The sequence below is a fragment of the Triturus cristatus genome, chromosome 9 (genome assembly GCF_964204655.1).
Source record: "Triturus cristatus chromosome 9, aTriCri1.1, whole genome shotgun sequence".
Classification (NCBI taxonomy): Eukaryota; Metazoa; Chordata; class Amphibia; order Caudata; family Salamandridae; genus Triturus; species Triturus cristatus.
Genome location: NC_140592.1, coordinates 781,667,009 through 781,685,326, shown reverse-complemented (window position 1 = coordinate 781,685,326; position 18,318 = coordinate 781,667,009). Strand labels below are relative to the sequence as shown.

The 18,318-nt window shown below is 42.6% G+C and overlaps 1 protein-coding gene across 1 annotated transcript in view; it reads right to left on the bottom strand.

Moving 5' to 3' along the window:
* LOC146798840 (phospholipid-transporting ATPase IC-like) overlaps window positions 1–18,318 on the bottom strand; it is a 1,543,528-nt gene that overhangs the window by 507,914 nt on the left and 1,017,296 nt on the right. The window contains exon 17 of the mRNA XM_085626157.1: window positions 1,426–1,535. Within this exon, the coding sequence (XP_085482283.1) occupies window positions 1,426–1,535 (110 nt within the window). The remainder of the gene's footprint in view (window positions 1–1,425; window positions 1,536–18,318) is intronic.

Below are 18,318 nucleotides of genomic sequence, written 5' to 3'. Positions count from 1 at the left end.
GACAAAAGTCTATCATTCCCTAAAAGCTGGGAAAATGGTGATTTCATCCCCACAAACCCTTTTTTGATACCATTTGCAGGGAAAAACCCAGACGCTTTCATTTGCAGCACTTTTTTCCCATTTTTCCCAAAACAAACTAAATTTAGCTGTATTTTGGCTAATTTCTGGGAACCCTCCAGAGGAATTCACAAACCCTGGGTACCTTTAGAATTTCCATGATGTTGGAAGAATAGGACACAAATTTGGTGTGGATACCTTATGTGGTCAAAAAGTTACAGAGACCTAATTGCGAACTACTACAAATAGCCCAAAAAGGGCTCAGCACTGGTGGGGGGGGGGGGGGGGGGGGAAAGGTCCAGCATTTAAAGGGTTAAAGACTTTGCTGTGGAAATGGAAAAATCCTTTGTCCCTTTCTAGCTCAAGGTGCATGATACTGTGCTAATGCTATTCTTAAAATTGATCTATGAAATAATGTATAGATAAAAAAAATTACATAATTAATAATTGAATCAACATTTATAAAATATATGTACAATTTATCAAATATTGTAAAATATATATTTAAGAAAAGACTACCCATAAGTAATTAAATACAATTAAAACAGAAAAAATAGCAAAATAGTTAAACAGCTATATTGCATACAACTTAATTAAAAAAAAAACTCATATTAAACACTTAAAAACAATAATATTATCTGCAATATTCTGTCCCACCATTTTCTTGACATCATGATATTTTTGACATTGTCTTTGTGCCCAACAATATTTGTACGCTGATATTAAGGTTGTTTATTGCTGAAGTGGTGGTGTTAATAGACAGTTTTTTTTTCTTTACTCTTAACTGTGAACTGTGAGTCCAAGGTCGCATGCAAGACCGAAGCAGAAGGTGAAACTAATAAATAACAGAAAGAAAGATACTGTGACACAGGTGTGGGGTGGGAGCCAAGGCGGGGCTAAAGGAACCAAACATGGAGGATTGATGAAAGTCTCAGTGAAAATGAAGGCCAACTGGAGTAGTAGCTCGAAAGAAAAGAAGAAAAAAAGAGTACAAAGAAGGAAAGATGTAAGGGGAAAATAAAGTAGGAGGATCGTAAGTTCAAATGAATGAAAGGCAAATGATAGGGAGTACAGAAAATGGAAAGGAGAACAATGAAGGAAAGGAAGGAAAGAAAATGTCCTTAGAGTAATAATTCTTGGGGACTTTCCTTGGAAAGTGGGGTCATTTTAATTTTCTTGATACTTCCTTGTCTATGATTATTGATTAAGAAAGAAATGCCAGGAACTCCCAAAGGATGAATCAGCTAGGGCTCATGACTGACTATAATTCATCCACCTTTACACTTTTACACTCCCATTATCTGTTTAGCATAGTAAAAATAAGCAAACGAATATTGCTGCTTATCCAAGAAGAAGGACACTACTCACATCCAGTGCCTTCTCAGTGGCATCATTCTTAGAGCCAGGGTAGAGACGTTCGAGGATCACATCATCTGCACCCTTTGTGTAAAGCATAATTTTCCCATCTGGATCTCGCACTATTTGAAAAAGAAAGACAATTTGAAAGAAAAAGGCTTTCACAGAAACCTTGGATTATTTTAGTCTGTGAAATAGAACAGCTAGTCAGTAAGGAAGATAAATGTATCACCTAATCACTGATGCTTTTACCAGTGTTAATATGTTTTCGTAGGCTTGCAGTACTGCATGCGGAGCAGGTGCAGCTCATCCTGCATTATATTTGGTGCCTTAGTACACTTTCTGTCACATGTCCACATCTTCTGACACCTCATTTTCCATATGTCTCTCTATATTTGTGGGATCTTGCACAAATGGAAGGAGAATATCACACCACAGTCATCTTCTGTGTTGAGCACCGAAGAACAAGAACAAGATACTTACCTTTGGTAGCAATCTTTCTGGTGGATACTCTATTTAACTGCAGTTTTTTCAACTAGTTAATATCCCCAGGCACCAGATTATCAACTAATAAGCTTTTTTCGCATTAAAATGCATAAAAAGTACATAAAATATAATTTCAGACAGTTATTTATACATTTTCACCACCTTTAAAACACATATAATTTATATATTGTATGACCAAATAGATAATCCTTTAAAAAATCTATAAATTACCAAATCAATCATAAGCCAATACAACTTATATCACAGCACATATGTTGTGTACCTTATATTAATAAACATATATCAGAAAGTGCAATACTGTGCGTCATATTTCTCTCCTATCCAAGCTTGAATACATCTGGGTAGGACAATTTATAAGGTAGAAGCCCTTCTACTTCTTATGGCTGCTTGTAAAAATGATCCCATCACAAAACAAAAAAATTGTGTTTCCAGTTGTAGAAGAACTGAAAGTGCTGAGGTGTGGTTGGTAAGACTAATCTTTCACAAAAAAGGAACAATGCACCTTTTCCTCTCTTTTTCACAGAAAGCACAATAAAATAAGATATGTGAGGTGGTTTCTTTAGATGATGCATTACATGGGCACGCAGGGAGATGGTTTAAAGAGTATATATTTTCCAGGTGGCCCAAAGTTAAAGGGATGTACTTTAAACGCAATCTTGTCAGTAGATAGCAATGGTGGGAGTTCCCAACAAAAGATAGATCCGAAGAATCCCCAGGCAAAACGGATGGTACAGCTTGGTATAACATTTCTGTGCATTTTGCTATATTCCTTTTCCATATTGCATGAGAGCATTTAGCTAAAAATATATCTTTCAATCTAGATTTAGGGTAAGTTAAACAGATAACTGAATTTTCACAAAGTTGTGCCAAACCCAGCGAAACAAGAGTCTGTTTCACATATATAAGGCGGGTATTGATTCAGCATGAGCAACTTTCATAACATCCCTTATAATGTGTTGGTTAAGTGGAACCTCTTTTCCTTTCCATATTGATAGCCACAGCAAAAGCGGGGCTATTTTAATACTAACGCTAATAAATGGCAGACCTAGTTCTTTATGAGCAATAACATTGGGGCACGAACCCGGAATCGACAATAGCCTTTTGGCAAACTTGTCTTCTATGATTTGTAGGGGTTAAACGTGTGCAGTGCCCCATATTGCTGCACCATAAGTTGCTATAGATATGTTTTTTGCTGAACAGATTTTAATCATTTCCTGGATAGGCTTATTACCTAGATTGTTTGCAAATTTAAAAAGTGCGCCTATACTTTTCGACATGTTATTAACTCTGTTTATTACCATCTCTTTCCATGTGAGGTTATTTTCAAACAGAATGTCTAAGTAGGTGAATTTGTCAGCACAGTTTATGCTATTGCCCTCAATGTGAAGCCTCATCGCCCTTTTCTTACCACCACCCGCCACAAAAATAAAATACTTTGTTTTATTTACATGCAAATCCAAGGCCGCCATATAGTCTGAGTAGGTCACAATAGAGTTTTGCAGAGCCATCAGGGCTCTGGCCATCAAAACCTCATCATCTACGTATAGCAGGATTGGGAGAGAAATAGATGCAGTGTGAGGAACATCCTTGTATTTATCATTCAATACCTCATTCAAACTCTTTGTATACAGTGAAAATAAGAAGGGAGCAAGGACAGAACCCTGCCTTACTCCTTTCTGAAGTCTGAAAGGTTTAGTGCACTCCCCTTGTCTCAAATAGTGCACTACCGCTTCTGCAGACATTTGTCTGATAAATATAATTATCACTGCATCAACTCCCATAGCCTCCATAGTGGACCATAATTTACTGTGGGCCTTGCAGTCAAATGCCGGAGATAAAACCATGAACGCCATGTAGAGTTGACCCTTCTTTGCTATGGCGAATTTGGAAACTAATAATGTTAAGTTAAGACTCTGATCAAGTGTCCCCTTACCCTTTCTGAAACCAACATGGAACTTCCGCTAAGATATTTTTTTCCTCCGCCCATTCTTCCAATCTGTTGAGTAAAAGTCTGCCCTTTAATTCAGCTGAGCTGTCAATAACTGAAATCGGGTGGTAATTTGCCAGATTTAAGCCATCCCCTTCTTTTACACCGAAATATTCACAGATCGTTTCCAGGAGTTCAAAGGGCCTATTTTGACCATAGCATTAAAAACATTAGTCTACAGGGGTGCCCATAAAGATTTGTTAGCAAGGAATAAATCCACTGGGACTAGACTAGATCCTGAACATTTACAGAAGTGCTCCTGCTTACCTGCAGGTGGTGCAAGGAGAATCCATGTCGAAGCCATTCGAATCCTGAATTAATTTACTGAGCAGCATATCATCACCAACGATGCACACTGACATCAGTTTCTTTCATTAATCCATCCACACCTTTAGACGCAGAGCTGGTTGACCAATTGAACACCCAGTGTGCAGATTCCTAAATATATTTTGGTGGAATAAACCATACCACAGATACGAGAGGTGGGAAAGCGGTGACCAAAGGTAAGTAACTTGCTCTTATGATGGATACTTCTAACTGCAGATTCCTCACCTTGTGAATAGATACCAAAGTAGTACCTCCCAAGGTGGTGGATCTATGGAATACCTAAACTGAAAAAGCCTGCAGGACCGAGCAGGCAAAATTCCCATCTAGACAGACTTAAATGTTAAGGAATAGAGCTTCCTGAACATATGCACCAAATGTAAAGGACGAGCAGTCCGCATACCAATGCACAGTGGTATCAGCCTTTGGCTGGTGGAGTGAGCCTGCAATCTTTATGGAGTTTGCTTGTTGCCTAATGCATTGCAGATCTTCATTCAGAGACTGCTCCATCGAGAGATGGTCCATTTCTCTTCTGCCTTGCCATTCTGTACCTGCAGAGAACCCCACAAAAAGCTGATCATCTATGCTTGGAGGAGTGTCTTGTTGCCAGGATAACATCAGCAACCTCAGGAGGGAGACCAAAAGAACTCAACTGCTGTGACTCAATCTCTATGCACGGATATTCAGAGTAAGCTGGCTCGGGGTCAAGACCATGTTCTGCTGCTGCAACAGGAGGTTCTCCCGCAGTGGAAGCCTGATTGGAGGACAGATGATCAGGCACAAAAGTTCTGGGTACCATAGTCACCCTGACTGAATCTCTTGCCAATAGGATGACTTGGGCCTGGTCATTACTGAACTCAGGACTGGAGAGGTAGCGGCAGGAAGGTGCACAGGAGCCCAATGCTCCACCCTATGCAGAATGTGTCTCCAAGAGAGCTTTCTGGCGAACTCCAGCATGAGAAAGCATTAACATTGCTTGTTCTCATCACTGATCAGCAGATATAGCCAGAGTTCTCTCCAATTGTTGAAATATTCCCTGCGCCTCCAATGGATACAATTGCCATTTGTGATCCGCTAGGCATCAATTACTGAGTTAGTCCCCCCTAGTGATTAAAGATCCCATCAGGTGGTGTACCACCTGGGAAATCCCCTGATGATGAAGCCACCTCCACAGGTACAGAGCCTCCTGGCACAGGACTCTGAAACATATTCCGCCCTGCTTGCTGCAATACCACATAGTTGTGGTGCTGTCTGTGAGAACCTCTATCTGCCCCCCCCCCCTTTGATGGAGGGCAGGGAGGCCTTCAACACCAAGTGAATCATCAGCAAATTCAACAAGTTGATGGGGAGGTGGATCTCTGCTGAGACCATAGTCCTCTGATCTCCACATCTGCAAAATGGCTTCCCAAGCTCTGTAGCTAAGTGTCCATCACCATTGTCATTTCTGGATGCGGTAGAAAGAAGGGGCTACTGCTGATTAATTTGTGGCCAAGCAACCACTATTGACTATCTTTTCCTCTGCCACCCGGCTAGAAACCAGTAGGTTGCATTAGTGCTGGACCCACTGAGACTTCAGATGCTCCTTTAACACTGCATGTGCCATCTGGCATAAACTGTGAGCAGGATACAGGATGCTAATGCATAGGAGCGATCCTCACTGAGAAGCAGGACGGAGGGATCATACCAGAATGTTCTGAGCTTGCTTGTCTCGAGGAATATCTAAAAATCATACCATATCCGGGATGACTCCAATCAAGAGAAGCATCTGCAAAGGAGTGAGGTGTGACTTTGGCACGTCGATCGGAAACCCAAAGATGTTAAGAAGTCATCTGTCATCTGGAAGTGGTTTGTGACCAACTGTGGTGAGCCCGCCTTCAACAGCCCAACAGCAGTCACCAAGGTAGGGGAAAACTGGAACCCTTGACCTTCTCAAATAGGCAGCAACCCCCGGCCTTACCTTTGGGAACACCTGAGGGGGGCTGGGGAGGTGGACAGGGAGCATGGCACACTGAAAGTGCTTGTGATCCACAGTGAACCACGGGTAGGGCCAATTGGCCTGCAGGAATTAAACATGCTGCAGGTCCAATGGCACCATTCAATCTCTGGGATCCAGAGTAGAAAGAACCTAAGCCTGAGTGAGCATCTTGAAATTGTCTTTGCAGAGGAAAGCATTGAAAGGTTGAAGTTCTAAAATAAAGCGGAGGCCTCCGCTCATCATCAGAACAAGGAAGTAACAAGAATAGCAGCCAACCCCTACTTCCAATGCTGGAACTCTCTGTATGGCTCTTATAGGCTAAAGAGCTTGCTCTTCCTGCCATAAGACTGTCAGGTGATTGTCTGGCAGGCGTTCCACTGTAGTTAGCTGGTATAGCAGGTCGAGAAGGAAAGGCAGGCCTAGACCCGTTGGACTATCTGCAGGGCCCATTAGTCGAATGTGATGTTCTGCCATCCTTGTAGGAAGTGGGGCCTCTTCCTCCCCATCGTTTGGCTCTGTGCTGCTATAGGCACACCACAGAAATTGTGTGATTGTTGCTAGAGGAGCAGAAGAGTTGGAGGAGATCTGTCCCTGATGGCTGGTCCGCTGTCTACCTGACCGAGAGCCCTGACCTTGAAAGGGCTGGTAAGCCTGTTGCACAGTTGGCAGGAGCTTATGCTGTTGATATGCCAGGGCTCTGGCATATCCTCTAAAGCATGGGTACTCACAAACTTTTTCTCGGGGCCAAAATTGCAGTCTGGATTGTGGCCGAGGGCCGCACAGATGGACCTGAGCGATGGGGTCGGTGGGAGGGGAGAGATCAGTGGCTGCAGGGTAAAACAAATCACCCTCTTTTCAAAACATTACTAGACATTAAAAATGTGATATATGTATGTATGTACCCTGAATAAATACTGTCAATATATTTTTTTTCTGGGAGCTGTGTGTTTCTGACCATAGTTTGACATCTTTGCCTTGTTTTGACAATCACCCAGTTCCCTGCTCTTAGGCCCCCAGTTGCACAGACACTTGGACCCACCCTTTATTTGTCTCTCAGAAGACACAAGTCAGACCCCTATGCCTCTTAAAGTCGCTCCGAACAACCCTTAATGGCCCTGTTGAGAGTTTACAGTACCAAGCCCCAAGATCATCCAGCAAAACTCAGAAGCGTACATGCAAAGTGCATTTACAGAGGTAGGTTTCCTGTCCTCTGTCCACCTTCTGTGCACACCTAAGCTCATGAAATTTACCATATGCATGTAACCCCAGGCAATACAAGCATCAGTGACAGCAGGCTGCCATATTCTTAATGGACCTAGACAGTACATGCATAAATGTGTATGCACGGGCCCACACAATACATGCATTCATGTACTCAGGCTGTAATGTACATTTACAATGGCACAATGACCAGCATGATGGGCAAGAGACCTGCTGTCTTCTCACGCTGCCTTCTCGTATTCCATGAGCTTGCCCAATAATGCAGCAGAGGTATTGTAGTGTCATCTCTAAAATGACTGTCATCTCAGGTAGGTGCATGTCATTTCATAATAATGCATGTATCAGGCAGCACGTCTACTACTAATCTTCCCTGAGCCCTACACTCTATGACTCTGCGCCTAGGGTCTGCTCCTGAGCCCTACACTCAATGACTCTGCTCCTAGGGTCCGCTCCTGATCCCTGCACTCAATGACTGCCCCTAGGGTCCGCTGTGATTCTATGCATTAACTCTGACCCTGCGCTCTAACTAGGACCCTACCCTACCATATGACTGTTTCATTCTTGCCATATTCCTCTATTTTACCCCCTCATCCTACCTCTACCCACCACTTTGGCCTTAATAATTCACTTTTTTCCTAACCCGTCCCACAGCCTGGCACTCTGTCACAACTTTACTCTTCTCCTATTGTTTTACGCTCAATGTACACCACTCATTATACCTCTCCCCCGACCCTTGGTTCTTTCCTTATCTCATAAATGCCTCTCACACTGCCCCTACCCCCGCTTTCTATTACTATAATCTCAATTTGCTCCCAGTACCTCTCTGCTTCCTCTGTCTGACCCTGCAAACTTATTATTCCACCCCTCATCACTCTGCTTATAATCATTTCCTGGCCTTCTATTTCACTATGCTCATAGCCTGTCATTTTGCGCCTACTCTGGCCCCAACGTTTTAACCTGCATTCACTCGCTTCACATTTTGACTTTTGAATGCTGCTCCTGCTCTCCTTCCATCACACTCAACCCCATCTGGTCACACCTTTTTGGTGCCACACTTTATTTTATTCAGCATTATTTCTCTCACTCTCCTCATACCCTATCAAACTGCCTAGCCTCTCATTGTGCCCTAACACCTCATCCTAGGCCTAACCTCTCATTACACGGTAACGCACCACTCTAAGCCTACCCTCTCTTTGTGCCCTACTGCGTCACTCAGCGCCTACCCACTGATTGTGCCTGTACACCTTCGCTCTACTGAAGGTTTACTCTACTGATAAGCCAGTCCCTTTATCCTTCCTGCAGTTCTGCTTTACACCTTCACTTCACTGCTTCCCTTCACTCTGCTGCTAGCTCATAGCTGTTGGTTCCATTATTGTCGTACCCCTCACTATTTCCTTGCCTAGTCCCTGACTTAGCACTCACCTTCCATATATATCGCTCAATATAGTCCTTACGTGTAGAGCACACCACTATTCCTGTCCTTACTCTGCTCCTGTCCCCTCATGCTCCTCATAATACCCTTACTCTGCGCTCATATTCCACGTTGCTCCTACTCCCTCGCTCTCTTCTGTTAACCCCTAACCTTTCCATACCTCCTCACTGCACTTTTCTTTCTGCTTTCTGCTTTACTCATATGGAGTCTGCCAGCCCCTCTGTTTTTCCTTTCTCTGCCCCTTCCCCTTCTCTCTACCCATTCATCTCTATGTACACACTGTGCCCCTGTCCCCTCAGCTCTGACTCCAGCTAATGCGTGCCAAAACCAATAACTATTTGCTGTTCAATTCTGCAGCATAAACGACCTGATGCTACATCTGTGCCACAACTAAGACAGGTAGTGTTGGATGACTATATTAATACACTTTCTTAAGTGATGCACGAAGCAAGCTGAATTGCCTGTAATAAATGTTAGAAATATTGTCCGCAACACAGGCACATAAATCTTTCACTCGGAATCGCACAATTTAATAAAGTAGGGAAGCTGGGATTTATAAATAATTATCCTGCTGGGTTGCTTCCGAGGCATATAACTTTGTAAATAAAGTGCATATCCATCAATTCCACTTGTAAACTTTAGCACCACTGTTGTGAAACAAGAGCCTGTAGCATCCCATGTACCTAAAGTGAAGTCATGCCATAAAACAAAAGGCTAGGAGCAGCCCATGGATTCATGTGAGGACATTGCTGTTTCCTTATTTTATTTATTCTGTTTACACTACGTGCCTGCTCTGACACCATGAGAAAGGAAAGTCCGGGCTCCACTGAAACCCTAACCAGGGACCTTAAAAACATAAATTTAACTACAGAGACAGCTCTGTTTTACCGGCACCAATTAAAAGATTAAAGAGGCCACATTGTGAACAGCACGTACAGGCAGCACAGCCTCAATGGCAGTGTAAGCAAGTGACGCCAGAGAGGCAGGTGAGGGTGGGGGCTACGGGTGAGCATGCGAGACACTGGTTGTCATGGTTTTCCTGGCAAATGCGGCCCCCGAGGTATTACAAGAGGCAGAAATGGTACCAATTCCATGCCTGCTGATTTCCACCGGGGCCGCATGGAATGGCCTGGTGGGCCGCAAATGGCCCGCGGGCCATATTTTGAGTACCGCCGCTCTAAAGGGACAAAACTGTAGCAGGCTGCTGGACTGGAGCTGAGGGACCCAGAGAACATGCTAGGGCCAAATCTGCCTTTTTGCTGAACAGGTGGGAGCCTTTGAAACTTTCAACAAAAAAGGGGAGAAAGAGGATTACGAAAATCAGAGGGGCTCATCTTCCTGTCACTATGTATCAAAACCAAAAAGAGCCCATCAGTTTGCATGGACTAACCCTCCACAAGTCAAAGAAAACTCTTTGTTTTCTTATATAACCCTCACCCACCAGTGGCAGCCGGCATGGCTTTAGGGTGGCGAGTCGGTGGTTGGGAGGTTGGAGGGGGTGTGTCGCAGGCGGTCTCGTGCGGGGGTAATAAAAAATAAATAAACCTACCTTGCCCCTGGGTCCCGGGTCCCACGTCTCTGCTCCTGCTCTCTTGCCTCCGACTCTAGGAACAGGAAGCAGGCACCCAGACCCCCCCCCAAAGCCAATCACAACACTGAAATGCAGTGTTGTGATTGGTCTGACCGCCGCTCATCCTGTTGTGTGTAGATTTAGATTCCGTATATAGGTTTCCTGATTTATGCCCTTATATAGGTACAATTCATATTGCCCTTATTTAGGCATAGAAAATCCATCCCTTATTTAGGCATTGTCAATGCTAACCAAATACAGGCATGGTCTCCTACATCCTTCCATCCACGTCACAACGAGTTCTTGGAAAACCAGACACTTAAGCCTTCAGGAATTTCCCTTGCTTGGATATTGATTTCCCCAAGAACTCATATAGTATGCATGAACATCTATTCCTTAGGGGTTCATTCATGATGCTCCGATGCCCGACTTTTACGTTAATACAAGCATACCTAAACACCTTCAAGGTATAAATATACCTGCACTTGCCCTGGCAAACCACGGTTCCGGCACGATCCAGCTCGACTGCCTACTTGCAGTTCGCTACAACACGTTCGGAAGGAGATCTAGTTCCAGCCTGACGCTCTGACCAGATGCTGTCATCCTCTTTGCAGAGAATCCAGCTCCAGTGTTTCTGACTCCCCTTGCGGGGTGCTAGATATCGAGTCCCGGAAAAGAGATTCCAACCTCGCACATTCTAAGGTATGGAGCGGACTAGAACTTAGAGAAACTTTTGGCAACTCTTGGCAAAACTAAAACTATAGCTATAGCTAGCTATACTTTAGAAAACAGCACCTACTTCTTACCTCGTACTACACTTAGGTTAGGTACACTGGGGTAGAACTATTTAGAAGCATCAGATGAGTATCACATTTTAGCTTGTGTTATTTATGTATGTATTTTAATTAATATATGTCATAGCTACAAACCATGCTATTGCAGTATTATTTTATCTTACTGCTAACTCTGTACATATTGTTCTTCGCAGCCTGTCTTACGATTGTAGCAGTTCACATCTCTTGCACGAGAAATAAGGCTGTTCAATAAACCCTTTTTATTGAAACACCCATCTCTCTATTTCAATGAAACTTTGTAGAAACGAAGCATGCACGATTGACTGAATTAAACTGTTATCTATTGTTTCCACGGTTCTGAGATTGTTCCGACTCTAAGGGAAACAAAGTTGTCATGTTTATGCGGTTGTCAGAAACTAATCCCTTCTTGTATATTTGAGAAGTTTCTAGTGACCTCTGAGTTAGCTGTCACACACAAGTAATTAAGTTTAATGTACTCGATAGAGACATACTGACCTCAGTCCTATGTCAAATCTATAGTGTATATTATTCCTGTGCGCAGAGCCTATCAGGGATATAGGAACTACACTACATGGCGCCCTACGGTTTGGTAAAGCACAAATTTAACGATACTGAAGTAACTCAGTTGTGCTTTTCTCAGAGACCCTCTACTCATAATACTCCATAAGACGTCTGGAGTGGGTAGGAATAATATCCGCCATATCTGAGTAGGACGAAAATCCTATGTATTAGCTGTTTGGTTTGTTCAACGTTGAAGGACACAGTGTTCCAAAATATTGTGCACCTTATCTTTGTTCCCTTGAAACTTGCTCTGAAAACTTCAATTAAACAATGACCGAAAACGGCACAAACACCGATACTGGTGGAGCTGAGGCTGACCAAGTCACAGCAGCTTTTAATCGTACTGGTTTTCAGGAAACCGACGAGGATGCTATAATCATCCATCCAAATTTAAGGAGAGACATCACTCTAAAACGTATAAAACATGTACTAACACCAAGAGGTGGTAGTGCAGTTTTTGTGATAGAGGCACATGAATCTCACCAGACAGAGGTATTCTAATCATGGATAGTATTCCCAGAATCAAATCCAGTAACACATGTGTTTCACTTCTACAAAGAAGATGAACCACCTGAGGAATATATTCTTTTCAAGGATATTGAAATTCCACTCACATACCAGGAGCATGAGCTCTGGTTTAAAGGCGCCCTAAAACATTACAATCACATTACCAGGCTCGGTCCACTAGGTAGACCAGGAGCTACATGGCCGATTTTAGGCAGCTACACACCTGACCCTGACATTGAATCAATGTCGGACAAGGAATTACAATAACATACAACAGTTAATAGAATTATACAGTTAAACCACAACTGTCTGAAAGTCCTGATAAGGTCTTTACTAAAAACACTCCTACCTCTTCTAAAAAGAAGTGGGAAAATAGCAAACAGCACTCCAAAGAGAAGCGTTCTCAATCCTGAGGCAGGTCTCCTCAAAAGGAGACCTCTGAAAGGAGGTACAACCTCAGGAATAGGGATAATTTGAGAAAACCTGACAGATATCAAGATACTGATACACGTTCCTCTCATACCTTTCAGATATCATCACAGACATCCGAAAGAAGAGGACAGTCAGAGAACAAAGAAGAACGAGTGAAGGCCAATCAATCAATTAACAATCCTTTGTTTCCTGTCTCCAAACCAGACAATACATATCATCTAGTTTTGCATTACAGACACCTAAACTCTTGTTGCAAAACATTTGCAGTGCAAAATGCACACAGTAAAGCATTAATGAATAACATTGTGCGTAAAAAGTACAAAACCACATTAGAAATGTCAAATGGTTTCTTTTGTCAAAATATTGCACCTGAAAGTAGATATTTGACCGCTTTCTCAATAATGGGGACACAGCGTCAATTTTGTCGACTCCCACAGGGGTTCAAGAACAGCCCGGGGTTATTCACAGCAAGAGTAGCAGAGGGGCATATTATCAAGCATGACGTTAACATTATCGCTGCTTTAGCGGCAGAAAACTGCTGCTAAAGCGGCAATATTGGGCTTGATAATATGCCGCAGAGAATTCCAATAGAAATCCATGTTGACACCAGAACATAGGCTTCTATAGGAATTCTCAAGGGCATATTATCAAGCCCATTATCGCCGCTTTAGAGGCAGTTTTCCGGCGCGAAAGCGGCGATAATTTTAACGGCGTTTCTTGATAATATGCCCCAGAGTTTCTACAAATTTATGATGATGAAGCATTGTCATATGTCGATGATATATATCTGACAGGCGATGACCTGGAAAGGCACTTGAACAGGGTGAACACCATTATATTGGGCTTCGCCTCTGAGGATTACAAATTCAACTTTAAAAAGTCCAGAATTGCCCATCTCAACGTCCTTTTTCTAGGATGTGAACTTTCAAGTGAAGGCAAAAGCCTGGCAGCCAACTTTTTAGAAAAGTGTGCGCTGCTCCAACCTCCAAAAACGCTGAAAAATTTACAGTCAACTCTAGGATTCCTGAATTTTGGAAGAATTTACATTCTAAACTACGCAGAGAGGGTTAAACCTCTCTACGAGTTAATCAAACCTGATTTCAAAACCACAACATGGACACAAGGACACACAGAAATTCCGCGTTCACTTCAAACAGACATGTTAGCAACAAAACATTTACAAACACGCGTAAACGACCGTAACTTGGTGATCCGAATCATTCCGGGTCAATGCAGATTCACCTACTTAACTTTTAACGAAGGTGAATAAGTACCCATTACATACAAATCGCACATGTATACACAAGCAGAAATGAAATTCACTTCTACAGAAAAAATTCTAACAGCAGTTCAAACCGCTGTAGCAAAAGAAAGAGCCCTAGCACAGGGGAAACAAATAATGGTTGTGACTCCTGTACCAGCCTTAGAGGCAGTTACTAAAGCGAGCATTCCGAATGCAAAAGCTTTACATCCAAGATGGATACAATAGGTTAATTCTCTTGCTGCAACTAATGTTGAATATGTTTTTGGTCCTAATTTGAAAACACAAGCATTCCTGCAATACGAACACGAATGTCCTCTGCCTACTGAAATTCTTCCTCTTGATCAATACGAATTTATAACTTATACTGACGGATCTGCACAACCCGCTACAGGGAGTAAACAAGCTTACAGTGCAGCATGCGTGATCGTTAAAGGTTGTAAGCGCGATGGCAAAATCAGACCAATGGTCACAAAAACGCAATCTCTAGGAGATTGTACAGCTCAGCGAGCTGAACCACAAGCTTTCAAGATGGCACTTGAAAACACGGATTGCGAATTCCCCACACTGATAGTGTGCAATTCTTTTTACTGTGTTCAATCTTACAATGAATACTTACAGAATTGGCTTCAAAATGGTTTCAAAGATGCAAAAGGTGGCACAATAAAGCATAAAACGCTTTGGAAACAAGTAGTTCAGTTGCGAAATGAACTACAAAACACTCACGTGATACACACGCTGAGTCATCAATGTGATGGCGTTCACTTTGAAGGGAATTCATTGGCTGATGAAGCTGCGAAGGGAGCTGTGGAAACGGCTTCCGTAGCTGCAATCACTCATTCGAAAACGAAAATAGACAGTGAAATAATGCTGGCTGTCAGTGCTTCAAGCAAAGGCAGCAGTGCAGCGCTACCTAAAAAACTCCACTTAAATACTCATATATAATTGATGCGAACAGCGTTCTGTTTGCTCGAATCCCTAGAGTTGGGGACAGAGTAAATCCAAACATGGAACGTAGAGCAGCTTTGATTCATGAAGCACATCTGGGAGAGGGTCTGACACATCAAGGGATCTTTAAAACAATTTTAGAACTAAAAGAGATGTACTCGTGGCCAGGAATAAATACATTGATACACATTTTTATCAATGAATGCATAGACTGCAATAGAGATCATAGTACAGAACGCCACCATACACCTGACTACAACATAGCCAGCCCAGTTCAGACACCATTATTAGACAGCATTAGACTATTCCACGTGCAGGCATCCTCTTGGACAATTGCAATCCCACAAACACTAAATCTAGGTTCCTATGGATGTGGCCTCAGCACTCGGCTGACGCTCGAACTGTTATAAAAGATTTGCAAGTCTTTATCGGCACATGCACAATTGGCACACTACATTCTGACCAGGGTCCTGCGTTTAGCTCTCGAGCTTGCAAAGAAGCCATGGCCAGTTTGGGAGTAGCATTGCGGTATTCTTCTCCATTCCATCCTGAGGGAAATTCTGTTGTGGAAAGAAAAAACCGGGACATAAAGCAGTCGATAACAGCTAGGATATTAGGTTTGGGTGATGGGTGGGTCAAACACCGTTATGGGGTCCAACGCGCACTTAATAACTTCCCAAGAAGTTCTCTAGGGGGTGTCACTCCATACAAAGTTCTATTTGGAACTAGAATGTTGGTACCGGACCTTGATATGCAAGGCACAGTGATGGAAAATAAGAAATTTGATATCAAAGATCGTTTGGCTGTTTTACAGGACATAAATGAACTGAGAACAAAACACAGCAATGTGATCCTGAAGCCAACCATCAATGAGGAAAAACCGGCCGTCCCAGCAAGGCCTGTCTGGATCCCAAAGCTTGGTGATCTAGTCAGAGAAAAGATCGCAGATAAGAAGGAATTTGGGCCTTCATTCAGACAACCAGTACCTGTCCTAGGAATCAACGGATCAAGAACAGTACTTTTGCCGCCCCTTGCTGGTAAAAAGGAGAAAAGATTTGTGCCCATCGACCTGATCAAACCACACTATGGGCCATATGTAGGTAGCCTAATAGCGGTCGGTAACGGCCGATTTTCGGTAAATATCCCGTTACCGACCGGTATTTAGGCTTGTGCTATGTAGGGGGAACATTTCAGGATTCGGTAATTTACCGAATTGGTGAAATTACCGAATCGGTAATTTTACCGAATCGGTAAATACCGAATCCTGAAATGAGATGTAGGTGACACTCAAATGAGTGATGTGTAGGGAAAATAATTTGGTATTTAGCACCAAATATATGTTGGTGCTAAATACCGAATTCATTGCAAAAAGCAATATTTTGCTGCACTAACAGTGCCATGTGGCAGACATACATGCCCTTAGGGCATGTATGTGCGCCACATGTGCACACATGCAGGAATCAGGGGTGCAACAGGGTGTCAATGTGACACCCTGCCACCCTTGAATGTGCTCCCCCCATTACCGAATCCGTATTTACCGATTCGGTAATGAGGCATACATTCCCATTGATTCCTATGGGCCTCCAGGCCCATAGGAATCAATGGGAAGGTATGCCTCATTACCAAATCGGTAAATACCGATTCGGTAATTACCGAATTTCTCCGATTCGGTAATATTTACCGAATGATTACCTACATACGAGTTACCACTTCTTAAATACCGAATCGGTAAAGTTCGGTATTTAAGAAGTGGTAACTTGTATGCTACCTACATATGGCCCTATGTGGCTGATACTAAGCAGTAGGCCACGTGGACTCCGCCAGTGTAGCAGATGCACTCCTCTAGCTACAATCCAAGAGGTTCAAACTGAAAGACTGATCACCTTTGAAGATTCTGCAGTGAGAAATAAAGGACTAAGCAACAATGCCATGGAACTTATACCTCTTGAGACCCAAATGACAGTTCGTCCAGATACACATGTCTACAACGAAGTAACAAGTGATCAACTGGTTCCAGCGATTTCAACAAATCCTGATGCAATTCAAACCAATGACGGAACTGCTTCTGGCTATTTCATGAACTTTGATACGTTTTTTGAGGATCCCAGCGAACCTGAAACGACGCCAGCACAAAGAACTTTCAAAGAACAAGCTATAGACTTTTTTCATCACCTGAAAAAGACTTATCTGGTTTCACCATGGATTGAACTATGGATTGTTTTGGGAATATTCTTCTTTCTACTTTGGTTAGCTCTGGTATTAACTCTGGGTATGCTGATAAATGGAAGATATATTCAAATGGACACAGCAAGTCAAAGAGTGAACTTACTTCTCCAGCCACACAGATCATCCCATTGTGAAGCAAGAGACTTGTCAACAGTGAACATCACAGCCGTTCCTATACATGATGGTATAGTTTGGGACCAAACTCAATATGACATTTTTGGCCTGTCTGAGCTTTTGAAGATTCCACATTTATTTAAGATTTCATTAAGTGACTTTATGACCTCTAGTACCTTTTCTGATGATTGGGACTTCAAGACTGTTAATAACATGATGTCTGATCTAGAGATGTCTACTGTATTCACGAATCAAGAATAATTAGAGGGTTCATCGGACTATGAACACATGTATTGTTATAACCACTATGGTCATCATTTCTTGCATATATCTGCAACACCTAGAAATGTTTTTATGTATAACCAATGGGAACATTGTCCTACACCTCCAAAGGGTAGCTCAAAAACTTTTGTGATGAAGTGTCCATATTTTTCAATTTTGAACCTATCAAATCCAGAGTCGTTTTACTTAAAAAATGTTAACAAGACAGGAACCAAAAATATGTTAACGAACACAAAACAGATTTATTCTGCAGCCTTTATTACCCAACTGTCTAGACAGGGTTTTGACTTTTGGAAAGCCAACATTGAGACAAAGACTGTCTGGGGTACAAAATATTAGCAAGTACAGGGGATAGAAGGTTTATTTAGGGCCTGTATCATCCCTGAGCAAATTATGCTTTTGAGTGACACTGTCCAGCAAACGTCTTGCCTTGGATTAGCCAAAATAAAAGACATGAACACACCGACCATACCTATACCTGCAAGCAATAGCACTACACGGGAGGGAGGACGACGTACATAATATTTTGCATCACAACAGATCAGATCCAGAATGGAAAAAATGGTTGCTTTGGCCCACAGACACAAACAACTGTCAAGATCGATTCCTGAATAAAACACAGGGTTTCACTATCAATAGGCCAGACCCACGCTATGTCCAAAGACAGCATCCAGGGATAGTAACAACATACAGTGTAGGGAAACTTTGCCTTGATTGGCTAAAAAATGCTACACTGAAGGATG